The 14,935-nt window shown below is 35.1% G+C and overlaps 1 protein-coding gene across 4 annotated transcripts in view; it reads left to right on the top strand.

Annotated features, from left to right (window-relative positions):
- RNGTT (RNA guanylyltransferase and 5'-phosphatase) overlaps positions 1-14,935 on the top strand; it is a 296,605-nt gene that overhangs the window by 194,697 nt on the left and 86,973 nt on the right. For all 4 annotated transcript variants that reach the window (XR_008553280.1, XM_054699028.1, XM_037520092.2 and 1 more), the window contains one exon: positions 10,734-10,834. Coding sequence is in view for 3 of the 4 variants with exons in the window: in XM_054699028.1 (XP_054555003.1) it covers positions 10,734-10,834 (101 nt within the window). In the remaining variant the exon portion in view is untranslated. The remainder of the gene's footprint in view (positions 1-10,733; positions 10,835-14,935) is intronic.

The following is a 14,935-nucleotide window of genomic DNA, read 5'->3' as shown; positions in this document are numbered from 1 at the left end:
CTTTGTCAGTTTTTTAATCATGGCAATTTTAAATTCTCTTTCTGGAAGGCTCAGAAGTTCTTCCAAGTTACTGTCGTTGCAATCTGGGGGGTGGTTTTCTTTTTGTGGTGTGCTTTTTTCCTGAGGAGTTGCTAGGTTTCGTGTGGTTCTTCTGCTCCCTACTGTCTGTTTTCTAATTTGCCCTATGCATTGGGACACTGTGTTGCTGGAACTGACCGGCAACTTGGGTGAACTTCTCCACTCTCCTCTGGCTCCTCCGGGAGCCATCTGTCGATATCAAGCAGTTTTTACTGAAGAAAGGTCCCTGTTCTAAAATGCTGATGCGGGGACCCACTCCCCTGCGGCGGTGGGTTCCCGCTCCCCCTCTGGGCTGGGACTGCAGGCCAGAAGGGGCCTGGCGTGGGCAAACTTCCCAGCTCACCTCTGGCTCCTCTGGGAGCCTTCTGCTGGTTTCAGGCAGTCTTTACTGAAGAAATGTCCCTGTTCTAAAATGGCGATGCGGGATGCACTCCCTGCACACCCGGTTTGCCCCGGCGGTGGGTTCCCGCTCCCTCTCTGGGCTCGGACTGCAGGCCAGAACGGGCCTGGCGTGGGCGAACTTCCCAGCTCACCTCTGGCTCCTCCAGGAGCCTTCTGCTTGTTTCAGGCAGTCTTTACTGAAGAGATGTCCCTGTTCTAAAATGGCGATGCGGGATGCACTCCCTGCGCGCCCGGTCTCAGTCACACTCTTCTGCGCGCCTGGTCTTCCCTGGCCGTGGGTGCCCGCTCCCGCTCTGGGCTCGGACTGCTGGTCAGAAGGGGCCTGGCGTGGGCGAACTTCCTAGCTCACCACTGGCACCTCAGGGAGCCTTCTGCTGGTTTCAAGCAGTCTTTAATGAAGAAAGGTCCCTGTTCTATGGGGTGTTGGTGATTTTTTTTCTGATCGCTAGGTGGCGCCAGAGATCTCTCCTAGTGTCCTTGGGGAGCTGTTTTTTTCACCCCGTGGGACAGGGGAACAGAGTGGGAGTGGTGGGGAAAGCCTCAACGGCTTTGGGGTGCTGTGTCTGCCTTGTGCCCCACTGTCGTGGGGAACCCACGCCCCGAATTTCGTGCCCCGGGACTCAGTTCCAAAGCCCTCAGGTCCAGGATGTGGGCTGTAGCCCAGTTCAGTGTCTGCAGAAATGGTGCCTTTTGCACCCCGCTCCCGTGTCCGGGTGCCTGGTTCCTGATTACTCAGTGAGGGACATTCACCTCAGTGAGGGCCCCTGCGTGTCTCCCCTCAAGCCTAGGTCGCAGGCGTGGGGACCTGGGCAGCCGCGATCCGCATATCCTTTTCACGCGCGCCGCTTTTCCGCACAAGCTTACCAGCTGGCCTGGGTCTGTGTGTAGGTCTCCGGAGTCTTTGTTTTTCTCTAATGGCGCCTGGAGCAGTTCGCTCACCTTCGTGGCAAATCCTGCAGGGTTCTCCACAGCTCCAGTTCACGGGTTGTGGTGGCTGAAATAGTTCCTTTCCACTCACAGTCCTGCTTGATGCATAGTTTGTTCTTGTTGGTTGTTTCAGTTTTTATTTTTTGTTTTGTTTTGTTTTTTTCCTCCTTTTTGTTGGTCGGAGAGTGCTGACTTTGTGAGTGGGGGAGGGTAGCAGGGTCCTGAGCTTTCCTCCCTTCTAGTCCTCTTTTATGGCAACTTTCTTCTTCGGGTAGTTTGCCGTAGTTGTCCGTTTATCTTCCGTGTCCCAGTTCTCACTGGGACCTGCCGCTTTTCCTCCCTATTTTTTTTAATGGGAGATCTTACTCGCAGCATTTCCTCGCCGCCATGTTGATCCGCCCCTTCCTGAAATTTTTTATAATGAATATGTTTTTATAAAAACTTTCCTTTTGATTCATTTTTTTTCTCTTTTTCTGTATTATTCCATTTCATTCTTTGATTATCAAATTAGGTATTGCTTCCTTGGGGAAGCCTTGTCTTACTACACTCCCCTGTGTCATATACTCCTCCTATTCTTTTGTTGGCCCCCAAAGTATTTGACTATCATACTGTGATTGTTAGTTATTTTAAGAATTCCTATTTAACTAGATTAAAAGTACCATGAAAGCAGAGACCATATTTGTCTCATTCACAGTGATATTTATAGTCTCTCTATCATTGTAGTTTCTCAGGTGATGGATAATAAGAACTATTTTATATGTATGCTCAATGTCTTAGTTTCTTGAATTTGCTGTATGTTCTTCTTCCTTCTATTTACACTTCGTTTTGCCTATATAACTCCATGCTTAAATTTCTCTTCCTCTGGAATGCTTCTCTTGATCTTTTTCATTATAATTCCCACTACATATCGTTACAGTCTCTGAACTTCATAAAATTACTCACAATCCATTGTAATGTCTCATTTGTCCAAAATTCCCACTATTGTCATCTCTTTTGCCTCCAGCACCGAGGGGAATGCCATCCTAATAGTTGATCAATAGATAACTGGTTGGAAAACAAGAATGAATACATACTTTAGATTTGGACCATTTTACTTACAGATAAGGCTGACAGTATCTGGAGACATTTGTGATTGTCATGACTGAGAGGGAGGTAGGGCGCTTGTTGGCACAGGTATTAGTGGATAGAAGGTAGTGATGCAGCTAAACTTTCTACAATGCATATGTCATCTTGTTGTCCCCCCGCGGGCCCCCCCCCCCCACACAGAAAGACTTCTCTGGGTTAGACATAGAAATTTGGAAATAAATTTTGTTGTGGGTATGTTTGGAGCCTTAGTGAGATATTAGTTATATATATGTAATATATATAATTCATATATATATATGTGTAGAACAGATAGTTGAAGAATTTTTTTTGTTCAAAATTGATTCTAATGTTGAAATTCACCCCCAATTTTTATTTTATGAATGTAGTTTTAAAAAAATCTCCTTAAATGTTCAGTGTTATTATTTGTCTCTTGCTTTTCAGGAAGCAGAATAAGTCCATGTAGTAATATCTGCTGATTTTTTTCCCATTTCCTGTATACCATGCCCTTGTATAATATATTTATCTATCAATATATATGTTTTTATTTGCTTTTTCTTGCTTTCTGTTTGTCATCTGTCTTTTAGCGTGTATATTTTCATATCAAGTGATATGGAACAAAATTATATAATTATTTTTGTTACGAAGTTTTTGTTATCTTCTTTGTGTCCTGAGATAACTGGGCTTGCCTATGAGTTGTTTTAAAATCAGATTTATTAATGATCCACAGAGAGATTGAATAGTTCTGCTAAGGTGAAATTTTGACAGGAAAGCATAATTACCCCGACTTTTTAAACTAAATTATCTGCCCTCCAATTTTGAAAACTGTCTTACCAATTCTTCCTACCAGTATAAAGGGCTTGGAAAATTATTTTAGTGATACTATGAAGTACAAATTAACAAAAAGGAGGTTAAAGTAGTTAATGTATAAAGTAATTAGACTGTTGGTGTTACTTGTATCTAGAATTTGATCACCTATCACTAGATCACTTTTATTTGGATTATATCTACCAGAGAAGAAGCGAAACTCAGAGTTGGCTAGCTTTAAAAGTAAATGGAGTTTTATACTACATGACAGTGGTCTTAAGTGAAAGTCTTGAATTGTGAAATAGATTAGCTCATTTCTTCATTTGTAAACATTGGTGTTTATTTTATGTCATGTACTTTGCTAAGGTTTGGAAATAATGAAAATGGATAAAGGCAGGATTTCTGCCTTCAAAGAGGTTCCATTCTTTTTTTTTTTTTTTTTGAAGATTTATTTGTTTATTTATTTATACAAGCACTGGGGTACGGTCAGAAGCGTGGGAGGGTGAGAGAATTCACCAGAGCGGGGAGCAGAGCAGGCAGAAGGACCGAAGTACACTGCTGAAGGGAGCAGCGGGCGGCAGGAGAGGTCTGTGCACCATGCGGGACCCTCCTCTGGTGGCCGGGGAGCATCCGGGGATCGAACCAGCGCTGCAGAGGCTGCGGGCAGCTTCGCAACCCAGCGCTCAACTGCTGCGCCACCAGGGAGTCCCGAGGTTCCATTCTTTAAGGAAACTAGACATAGCAGATTACATAATGGTGTGTAAGGTGATGAGGTACTGATGGAGTAGCGGAGGCACTCTGGTGGAGTCAGAGAGTGGGACAGGTTGAATGTTGGCGATTAAGTGTTTGTTTAATAGGGCAGGATACTTGATTCAGTAGGCTTCTACAGGTGCCTGAGTGGTAGAGATTAGCTAAATTATTTAGGTGCTGAAGAAGTTTATTAGGTTGTTTGAATTCTCTCTTCCTGCTTACCTGGTCACTTGCCAGTTGCCTTCTCCTACTTGCCACTCTACACAAAGCAATACTGAGAGTAATTAAGAAACACCTTGCAGTTGGTTACCTTTAGAGCAATTTTATAATTTCATCTCATGTAATCATCTAACCCGGCCTTTTCAACTTTTTATCATATGCTTTTGGACAAATGGTGAGTTTTATTTTGTTAATGGTAGATAACTGGCTGCTTTCATTTAACAGTTTTTATCCTACTTTATTGGTTAAATTTCAAAATCTCTTCTAGCTCTTGGATCCGCCCATGTGCAGAAATTAAAACTGAAATTTCAGGTCTACCTGATGGCTTAGGGGTTAAGACTCAGTGCTATCACTCTACCACAACTGCAGCCTGAGTTAGCTCCCTGGCCAGGGAGCTAACCCACATATGGCACAGCAGACCTCTCCTGTCTTGCCTGCTGCTCCCCTCAGCAGTGTATTTCAGTAGACCTGCCTGCTCTCCCCATTCTGTCTCTGGTGAATCCTCATACCCACACCCAGTTCTATGCATAAATAAATAAATCTTAAAAAAATAACAGCTCTGAAATGTTAGAAGTCTTTGTGTGCTTATAATTATTTCAAAATTTTTTCATTTGAAATGTAAGCCATTGATTATTTTATATTAAAATTGTGAATAAAAATAGTAATCTGAATGTATTTTTGAGTAACTTTCCCAACCTTGATAAACTAAGAAACCTGCATCAATTCTATAATTTTACCTCAACTCACAACATCAGTTTCCATAAGAGCAATAAAATTTTTATAAGCAAATAAGAAATGTCAGCAAATCTTTGCAAACTGGGACTCTTCCATTTTATTCCCCTACTTCTTTTCACGATACCTCTCCCTGCTATCTCTACCAAGTTTGACATTTCAAAAATGGAATGCCAAGTGATTGCCTTGACATATTTTTATTGTGAAACAGCTTCTTCCTGCACTTCAACAGGAACAATTTAGAGTGGTGAACATACTCCCCCTCAACTCAGGTATGGTCTTGGTCCTATTATATAGAATTCTTATAACTGAGTTGTTCTTCAGAATTTAATTTATGCATTTTTCTTCTCAGGAAACCTTCCTTTCCTCATGCTTCCCTCACTACCCCTTTGATTTTGATGTTTCTTTATTGTACTTCCTTACCTTAGCAACTTTGGTTTTGTTCTTTGTGGGCCCTTGTTCTGTGCATATAAATTTTTAGTACTTCTCTATTTCCTCTTGTGGATTAACAGTCTCATTGAGCTCACTGTCTTGGTAATCATTTACGTTTTCCAGCTAATATTGTACTGGCTCATCCTAGGAACTTAGTGTTGAGTGAATGACATTTCCTTTATACAGAGTATTTATGTCTTGTTTGCATAATAGATGCACCTATCACTTATTTGTTTCTTAGTGAAATGTGGACAAAGGATTTTATCAAGTCACTAAAATGTTCCTATCTAACAATTAGGATTTATTTAAAATTATGATTTATATAAACGTAATGCTGAAACAACAAAAATTAAACTAATACTATAGTAAAGCCAAGGATTGTTCTTAATATCCTTGTAAAGAAGTCATTATGTTTCAGTGTTGGAATTGGATTATGTATTAAAATAATGTAGATACCCACATGTTACTAATGGAAATTGAAGCATAGCATAGGATTACAAAAGATTTTAGGTATCTCTGTTTTAGATATCCTGTTTTGGCAAGCAGAATGCTATTACTGAGTTTTTACAAATGAGATGCATGAAGCCCATATTGGATTTCTTAAAATCATGAAGTTTGTAATTAGTACGGGCAAAGAGGAACTAAATATTATGTCCTCTTTGGTGTTATTCTTACTGGCTACTTTACATCAGAGTTTCTTAACTGTGGCACAATTGACATTTTGTGCTGCATGGTAATTTTGTGGGCCCCTGTTCTGTGCATATAAATGTTTAGCACCATCCCTGGCCTCTACCCACTAGATGGCAGTAGCACTCCCTCCCTTCCCCAGTGCCACAACCAAAAATGCAGGCATTACCAAATATCAACCCCCCCTCCACCCCCACCAAGAAAGGCTGCTTTACAGATGGATCACTTGTGCTACCATTTAGTTTTCTCTCTAGTTTTAGAGACTTCTCTTTGGCACATGACTGATTTCTACCTCAAAGTAAGGTTCAAATCTCATTTGGTAAACATTTTCCTGATCATGTTACTTTGTTGTTGTTGCCTGATATTGGCATCATTTTGTGTTTTTTTGTTTGTTTGTTTTTTCCCCAGGCAACAATGGATATCTTCATTTGTATTGATAATTGATTTCAAACAATCTGTTCCCAAGTTATTGACAACTCAGATTTACTTCTATAGTACTCAGTATTGTATGTATCAGTTAATTATTGCTTTGATAATTATTTTAATCTTGATACATGCTAGTGAATTTAATGAAATTAAAATGTATTACTTCCTAATTGTGCATTGGAACATGTAGCTTAAAAGGATGTTTTTGTGTTCTTGTTTATAGTTCAGCAGATCCTGTATTTTAAGTTTAGTAACTCCTAAGTTTTATTTAAAAGACTTAATTCTCTGTATTCTGTAGTATCTTTGCACTTACTATTTTAGTGATCATGAAAAAAGGGATATTTTAGTGATTGATATATACAATCTTTTTTCAATATTGCTGATTTAAATAATTATATAATTAAAATATTCTATTTTAAACCTAAGTATAACTGAGACTAACATTTTTTAGTAAGTTTTAAAATTCTGTACTTTTATTTGTCAAATATTCAATGAACATTTTATTAGGTATTTAGTTAGGCGTATTGTTAGACATGGTTTTTGCGGAAGTAAAATTTACATTTGAATAGGTATTTAAATACATTTTACTCACAGAAATCTATGTCATTGTTGAATTTATATCAGTCATTGAGAGCTACAGTATTTTAAAAATATAGTTTTCTAAATGTTTAATCATGCATTTTATTTTCATAAAGATAATTTGAAATGGCCAATACTAACAAATTCCAATATTTTAAATTGCTATAAATATTTGGTATTCAGTGAGATGAGGAATGACTTGTTTCTGACATTATTGCTGTATAAAAATCAGCAATTCTGTCTTTAGACAAGATTAAGTCTTGATTTTCAGAGAAGAATGTAAGGAATATTTAATATTTATTATAAAATATGCATTGAAATCCTTTTTTGATATTTATCATTAGGGACCTATTATGAGGTGTTCTAAAACTGTACCAATCACTAAGCTTTCCTAAATTTACTAACTTAGATTGACTTTGGTTTCTAGCTAGCCTCCTAGTCACTTATATAAATAAATAGGGAACAGAAGTAAACGATGATTTGTGGAGTGTGACATTACCCTGGCAGAGGTTGTGAATGGTATCAAGGAGGGATGCTGACATTTTTTGTCCCCTTACTCTTTTTACCCTTCACTACCATAGTGAGCTACTGTTATAAAAGGTCTATGACATTCCTGTCAAATATGCTTTATTAGAAAAATGTAAATTTTATCACATTCTTTTCATTATTTTGTTGACAACTAGAAAACTTTTGCCGTTTCAGCATTTATTAAAAAAATACTCAAAAAAAGTCTAAAGAGATTTGTGATCATTTTGAAGGATACATATTGTTTATTTTTTAATTATTGTAAGTTTTTCATTTTTTAAATTTTCTTATATTGTTCATTTTTGTACAGTATTTGATTTCTCCCCTCAGGTGTAGACCCCATACCATAGCGCTCATGAACCCTCACCATAGTTCCTTGTGCTCTTCCCTGCCCTGTTTTGACCCCTCTCACTCTCCTGCCTTATGACTCAGATCTGTAGTTTGCCTGTCAGTTTTGTCTTTTTTTTTGGACCCTTTGTTTGGTTTCCTTATATTCCACCTATGAGTGAAACCATCTGATATTTTTCTTTTTCCTTCTGACTTATTTCACTTAGCATAATCTCTTCCAGCTCCATCCAGGTTGTGGCACATGGCAGGAGGTTATCTTTTTGGTTGCTGAGTAGTATTCACTTAGTATTCTAATGAATACTAAATGGGGCATTTAGGTTGGTCCATATCTTAGCTATTGTAAATAGTGCTGCTGTAAACAGAGTGCAGGTTTCTTTTTGTTCTTTTTTTTTTTTTTTTTAAAGATTTATTTATTTATTTATACAAGCACTGGGTACAGTCAGAAGCGCAGGAGGGCGAGAGAATTCACCAGAGCCAGAGCGGGGAACAAAACAGGCAGACCGACAAAATACACTGCTAAGGGGAGCAGCAGGTGCGGCAGAAGAGGTCTGCGCGCCATGTGGGCCCCTCTCTGGTGGCCAGGGATCGAACTGGCACTGCAGAGGCTGTGGGCAACTTTGCAGCCCAGCGCTCAACTACTGCGTCACCAGGGGAAGCCTGCAGGTTTCCTTTTGAATGAGTGTTTTTGTGTACTTTGTGTAGTTTTCGAGGAGAGGAGTCACTAGGATCCATTTCTAGTATTTTTTTAAGTTTATTTGTTTACATATATTTTACATCGTTGTGGGTGGGAATGTCCAGCCACTATGGAAAGGTGTGTGGAAGATCTTCAAAATACTATTTTTTGAAAATAGCTTTCCATAGTGGCTGGACATTACCACCAACAGTGTAAGTGGGTTCCTTTCTCTCTACATCCTTGCCAGCATTTGTTGTTGCCAGTTTTCTTTAACATGGGCCATTCTCACCAGTGTGAGTTGGTATCCCATTGTGGTTTTGATTTGCATTTCCATGATTATAAGTGATGTTGAACATTTTTTCATACACCTGTTGGCTGTTTGCATACTGAAGGATATATATTGTTTAAATGAATATCTCAGGGCAAATACATGGATGCAAACTTCAATTGAAATATGTTTGATTTTGTTTTCATTCATATTTAAACCCAAGGCTTGAAAGAAAACAGTGTATACTGTGTTCTTAAACTTGCTCTAAGTACAGTGTCTTTCCTATCAATGGTTTGTCTTTCTTAGCAAAACTTAAGTTATACTAAATTTGCCATTATATGGGCTTCTGTTTGAAATAAGTAATCCTGTTTGGGCAGTTTTTCTCAGATCTATAAAAATCTTAGAATTCTGTTTGACTTGTATTTTAAACAAAATAATGAGAACACATATCATTTTTCCTTTCTGAATATTCTTTGCTGAATTCATATACTTGCCTCTCTTCAGTAGATTCTGTGTTTTTCAAGTTATTTTTTTCTCATATTTATTTCATCCTGCAAGTCTTCATGAGTGATTATTTATTTTTCAAGGCTTATAGTTTTAATTTTGTTGAGTTATAGAAATTGTTTATATATTTTGTATATTAAATTTTATCAGCTACATGATTAACAAATATTGTCTCCTGTAATACCTTGTGATATACACAGTTTCAGCTTACCTATTTTTTCTTTTATAGCCTGTGCTTTTGGAATCATACTTAAGAATCTGTTGCCAAATTCAATACCATAAAAATTTACCTCTGTTTTCTTCTAAGAGTTTTATAGTTTTAGCTGTTATATTTTAGTTGGGTGTACCTGTTATACATTGCTACTGGGAATGGGAAAATGTTACAAACACATCGGAAAACAGTTTGATAGCTTCTTACAAGGTCAAGCAGCATTTACCATGTGACCCAGCCATTCAATCCTAGGTATTTACCAAGAGTTAGGAAAACATATGTCTACAGAGCAGCATCATTCATGGTAGCCAAAACCTGACAACTTTCCATTTATTCACCTATTTCTAAATGTATAAACAATTTATGGTGTATACATAAATGGAATCTTAGTAATAAAAAGAATTAAACTACTAATACATACAACAGCGTAGATAACTAGCCAAAACTTGGTTAAGATTATCTTATGAATTCTAGAAAAGGTATAACTACAGGGATAGAAAGACCATTGTTGGCAGAGAGTATGTAGGAGGGAATTGACTACAAGTATCAGGAGAAAATTTTGATGGGTTATTGTGTTGCTGTATATCAAGATTTTGGTGATGGTTACATGATTGAATCTATTTGTCAAGATTCAGTGGTCAAAAAATTAATTCAATTTATATATTTATAATTGTATAAATATATGGTATAAATCATGGTATAAATCATTGTAAATTATCCAATAGTAAAGCTGAAAAAAATAAAATTATCAAAATTCTTTAAATCATTGTAATATTGGTTTTATTCCTCTTCTGGACTTCCACATATTGGAATGACACATATGCTTTGGCAGAAAAAGGAGAAATGCCATTAATATGAGGATAGATATCTAGCCTCATTCATGGGCTGAAGATAACAAGTTACATTCAGGAAAGAAGTAGTAAGTTACTTAATAAAAAAATAAGTGGTATTATGTTCCAAAATGTTTAATTTTGTGGACATATTTCCCTAAATCATATACAGTTGTGTAAACCATTGTTACCTCAATTTAAAAACGTTGAATTTTTTAGCTTCTTATTAACCATGATTTTCATTCACTTTAGAAATATAAACCTGGTCGATGTGATGATATTTTAAAATGGAAGCCTCCCAGTCTGAATTCTGTAGATTTTCGCCTCAAGATAACAAGAATGGGAGGAGAAGGGTAAGTAAGCATCTTCCCTCACCTGCACCATTTTTTCATGAAATAATACTGCTTGTATAATATGGTAAGATTTTAAGTGTTGAATTTCATTAAGATTTTTCATTATGTTAAATGTTTATGTTTTTGCTTTTTTGAATTTATGCTCTTACGAATTTATTGATTGCTACTTTAGAATAAACATGAGATTTAACATGAATATTCATTGTTTTTCTAAAGTCTTGTTTCATTTTACCTTGAGCTGCAGTTCTTTATGGCATTTTATCTAAGTAAATACATTACAAGAAAATTAGAAATGTTTAATCAAGGATTATAAATAAGATAACTGTGGCAGAGAGATTAAAGTTTATCAATTCATGACATGAAATTCTTTTTACTTGACAGAGGTTAACCACAGATTTGCTTTCTTTTACCTAATAGAACAAAGGATAGTGATCAGTTATATGAATCCAGACTCTGAGATTAAAATAGTCTTTTAAGAGACTGCATTTTCAAATAAAGATATAGTGTAGTGTGGTGAATCCTAAGTAAAAAGAGTTTAGTAAGTCAGGTAGATGTCACTTTTCAAGAATTGAGGTATTTAATATTTTGTACCTTTAAATAAGAGATTGTGACTTAATAGCAAAATACAGTTTAGTGAGAACAATTATTGGGTACCCAAAATAGTATTGCTAATTAATCCATGGATAGGTAAACTTTTGACTACTCATAGATTTTAATAGAGTAAATATATCCCATCAAATAATATCAAAGAATTAGAAAAGAGAAGTAATACTGGCAACAGAAAATTTATACATGAGCTGTTTTGTCAGGAAGACTAATCTTGAGTTTACAACTCTGTCAATAGCTATACAATAATAGTATTTCTCTAATGTTTGAAGTATTGATATTAATACTAAGTAATATTTCACTAATTATAATAATATATAATTAAATATACTTATATGTTGTGAATAACATTATTAATCAGTATTTTGAGAAATTGCCCCAAACTCATAATATGTGTATATAGGCTTATATATACATGTACACACACATTCATATATATTTACAAAATCAATAAGTAGTGGTAAAGATTATTTTTCCTGACAAAGCATCTGGGGTCCAGATACTCTGGGTTGCCAGTTTACTGTGCAATCTACACATCAATAGCAACACTAGGACCTAAATGAAGATTTTACATTTTCTTCTGAAAGTACCTTATAGAAGAACATAGTGGAGGCTGAGGGATTAATTACTATGACTCTTGCCTGCATCTTTTTTTTTTTTTTATGATGCAGATAAATATTCTTTGGAAATAAGACTTCTTCAAAAATGAAATAAGATTGTTAAATTGCTTTAGTACTAAATCTTCTATTCTGTCCATTTCTGTACTTAAAGTATTTAGTTAAGGAGTATAAATCCTTATTGTTTATATTTATTGCTTCATTGTGTCTTGAAAAAAATTTTGCCTTTCACAGATCATAATTCTAAGCAGCACTTAAATGCTGCATGATAAATGTAGAATGCCTCCTTTTTTCAGTACAAAAAATTGTATTTTTTCCTTGCAGTTGTCCATTGCAATTAAATATAGTATAGCAAAATGTGATTCAGTTTGGTAATTTTTATTCCCAGTTTTGTTTTCATTCTTATTATGCTTTTAAATAAATTTTGTCCTTTTAAGATTTTACTTATTTAAATGTCTTAAAAATTGAATTATATTTGATTTTAGTACATCTTTAAAGTATCAGCATTTAAGGTGATCACCTGATAGCATTATGAAAATGGTTTTGGTATAGGTGCACTATGTAATATGGATGTCAATTTTCAAAAAGAAAATATTTAATATGAGATACAACTTATTGCGTAAAACCTGTATTATCCTGTTAGCCAAGATAATACATTTTTAAATGTAAAGAAGGTTTTATCTATTAATAGTTTTCACTAAATAAATGAGTTTATATATTTAATGCTAATGTTAGATACAGTCTATTAAAGGGTATTACACTATGCCTATAATAATTTGAAAGGAGAATAGCCACGTCTCTGAATCATAAGAATCATAGCATGTGGCTCATGAAGTGGGACTAAGATATTAAAATAGCAGGAGATAAGGTAGTTTCTTTTTTTTTTTTTTTGATTGCACTTTTAAATATTTCTACAAAGCTTAGAATGAAGTGGAATGTCTTCAGAGCTGTAATATAAAAACCAATCTTTGAAAATATTTGCAGTAATTTTTTATGTATCTTTAGGCTTTCAGAATATGGTTTTGAGTCTCAGTTGCTATAATAAAGTGGCTGTGAAATAGATTCCTGTTAGATTGAAATGAAGTACAAATAAAAAAAATCTGTTGTGTTAAATGTTCTATTTATGGCAATTAAGAATCTAGGCTTTGTTCTTTTCACCCGTTTTTGTGTCATTTCTGAAAACTTGAAGTATAGTATCATGACCTAAAATAACTTTTGTGTAGCTTAGCAATCTATATTGTGTTAAGCTTTATAGGCATGTAATATAGATTTTTATCTGAGAGATATACATTATTTAAAAATACTATGGATTTATATTAACTAATCTATTACCAATACCATGGACATTATCAAAAAAGAAAATCACAAAGGTAGTGTGTATTTTGGAAACTTTTAACTGTTTAATGCAATGTCAGTGATTTTTACTGAGCAGTATAAACTTATTATTTGTATAGCATACAGTTTAAAGAATAGATCCTGGAGCCAGAATGGCTGTATTTAAATCTTCTTATTTGCTTATTAGAATATGACCTTGAGGACATTCCTTTTTTATGTGGCTCAGATTCTTCATCAATAAAATAGAATTGGCCTTAAAAGACTTTTGTGAGGATTAAATGAGCTAATATGTATAAAATATTTTAGACCAGAAGTGGGCATATTTAAGCATTTAAATGTTTGCTACTTTTTTGTTTTAATTAGGATAGATTTAAAAGTTCACATTCCCTTTTGCCATTCCTACAAATTTATGTTATTTGCTCAACTGTTTAAGTTGAATTTTCCATGTGAATCATTTCCTATTTGATTCCACTATGATTTTTCCCTTTTGAAATGCATATTATCTTCAACTTAGTTGTATAATTAACCATAAATTGTTAAACAAGTGGAGAGTAAGAAACAGCAAAAATCACTTAACTTTTATTTGTAGATTTTTTGTAACAAAAGTCTTAAAATAGCCTTGGGAGTATGTGTAGTGATTAACAACAGGACTGCATATAACCTGATCCTAGCTCCACTGATTTTATAGCCTGGATGCTCACCTCTTTAAGTTTCCTCATTGTAAAATATTGACAAGTAGTAGTGGTTATAACATAGATTTATTGTGAAGATTTATTCATACTCAATATAATTACAGGAGTGAAAAAAGTAAATATGAATTCTGCCCTTACAAGACTTCACAACTGTCAGTGGGGTAAAATATAAAAGTAACATTGCTTTATGGGATTTTTTTATAGGTCTTAAATAAAATGATGCATGTTAAGAATTCAGTTTAGAACTTGATAGATGTTTACTTTTTTGAGTTAATGGTTATAGTTAATGATTTAACCTCAGCACAATAGATTAAAAACATACCCTGTATTATCAAGTAGGAAAAAAAATGCCCTGAATGAATAAATACACTTTTTTCTTTGGTGAATCTACAAAGATGTTTGCTTATTCAAATAAAAAAAATTCTAAAACAACAATTTAGATGTGAGCAGATAAGTGCTTTTTTTCTTAAACTAGTTGAAATGCAAATTTGTACATTCTTCTAATGGGCATTAAGGTAGTGTATATTCTGAGGAAAGCATCAAAGAACTATTAACTGTAGGGAGCATCTCCTTTGCAAAACACTTGTGTACAACAAAATGAGAGTGAATTTTAAAATTTATAAGGTTGGGGGTGGCCCTCTGGGGTCATAAAGAAGGTAACTGTGCCAGCTTCGTGTTGTTGCCTCAAGACCACATAGATATTTATTTTGAGGAATGTAGTGATAAAGTATGATTTGTCTAGACAATAGAGTCAGTCTCTTTCAACATCAAATCTAGTCTTTTGTTGGACAAATTCTATTTGTTTAAACTTTGTTCTTGAAAATGTACTTGGTTTTATTTAAGCCAAATTG

The sequence above is a fragment of the Talpa occidentalis genome, unplaced genomic scaffold (genome assembly GCF_014898055.3).
Source record: "Talpa occidentalis isolate TD23 unplaced genomic scaffold, MPIMG_talOcc4v2.1 talOcc4.2, whole genome shotgun sequence".
Lineage (NCBI taxonomy): Eukaryota > Metazoa > Chordata > Mammalia > Eulipotyphla > Talpidae > Talpa > Talpa occidentalis.
The sequence above is the reverse complement of the archived record's forward strand: the minus strand, read 5'-3'. Positions and strand labels throughout refer to the sequence as shown.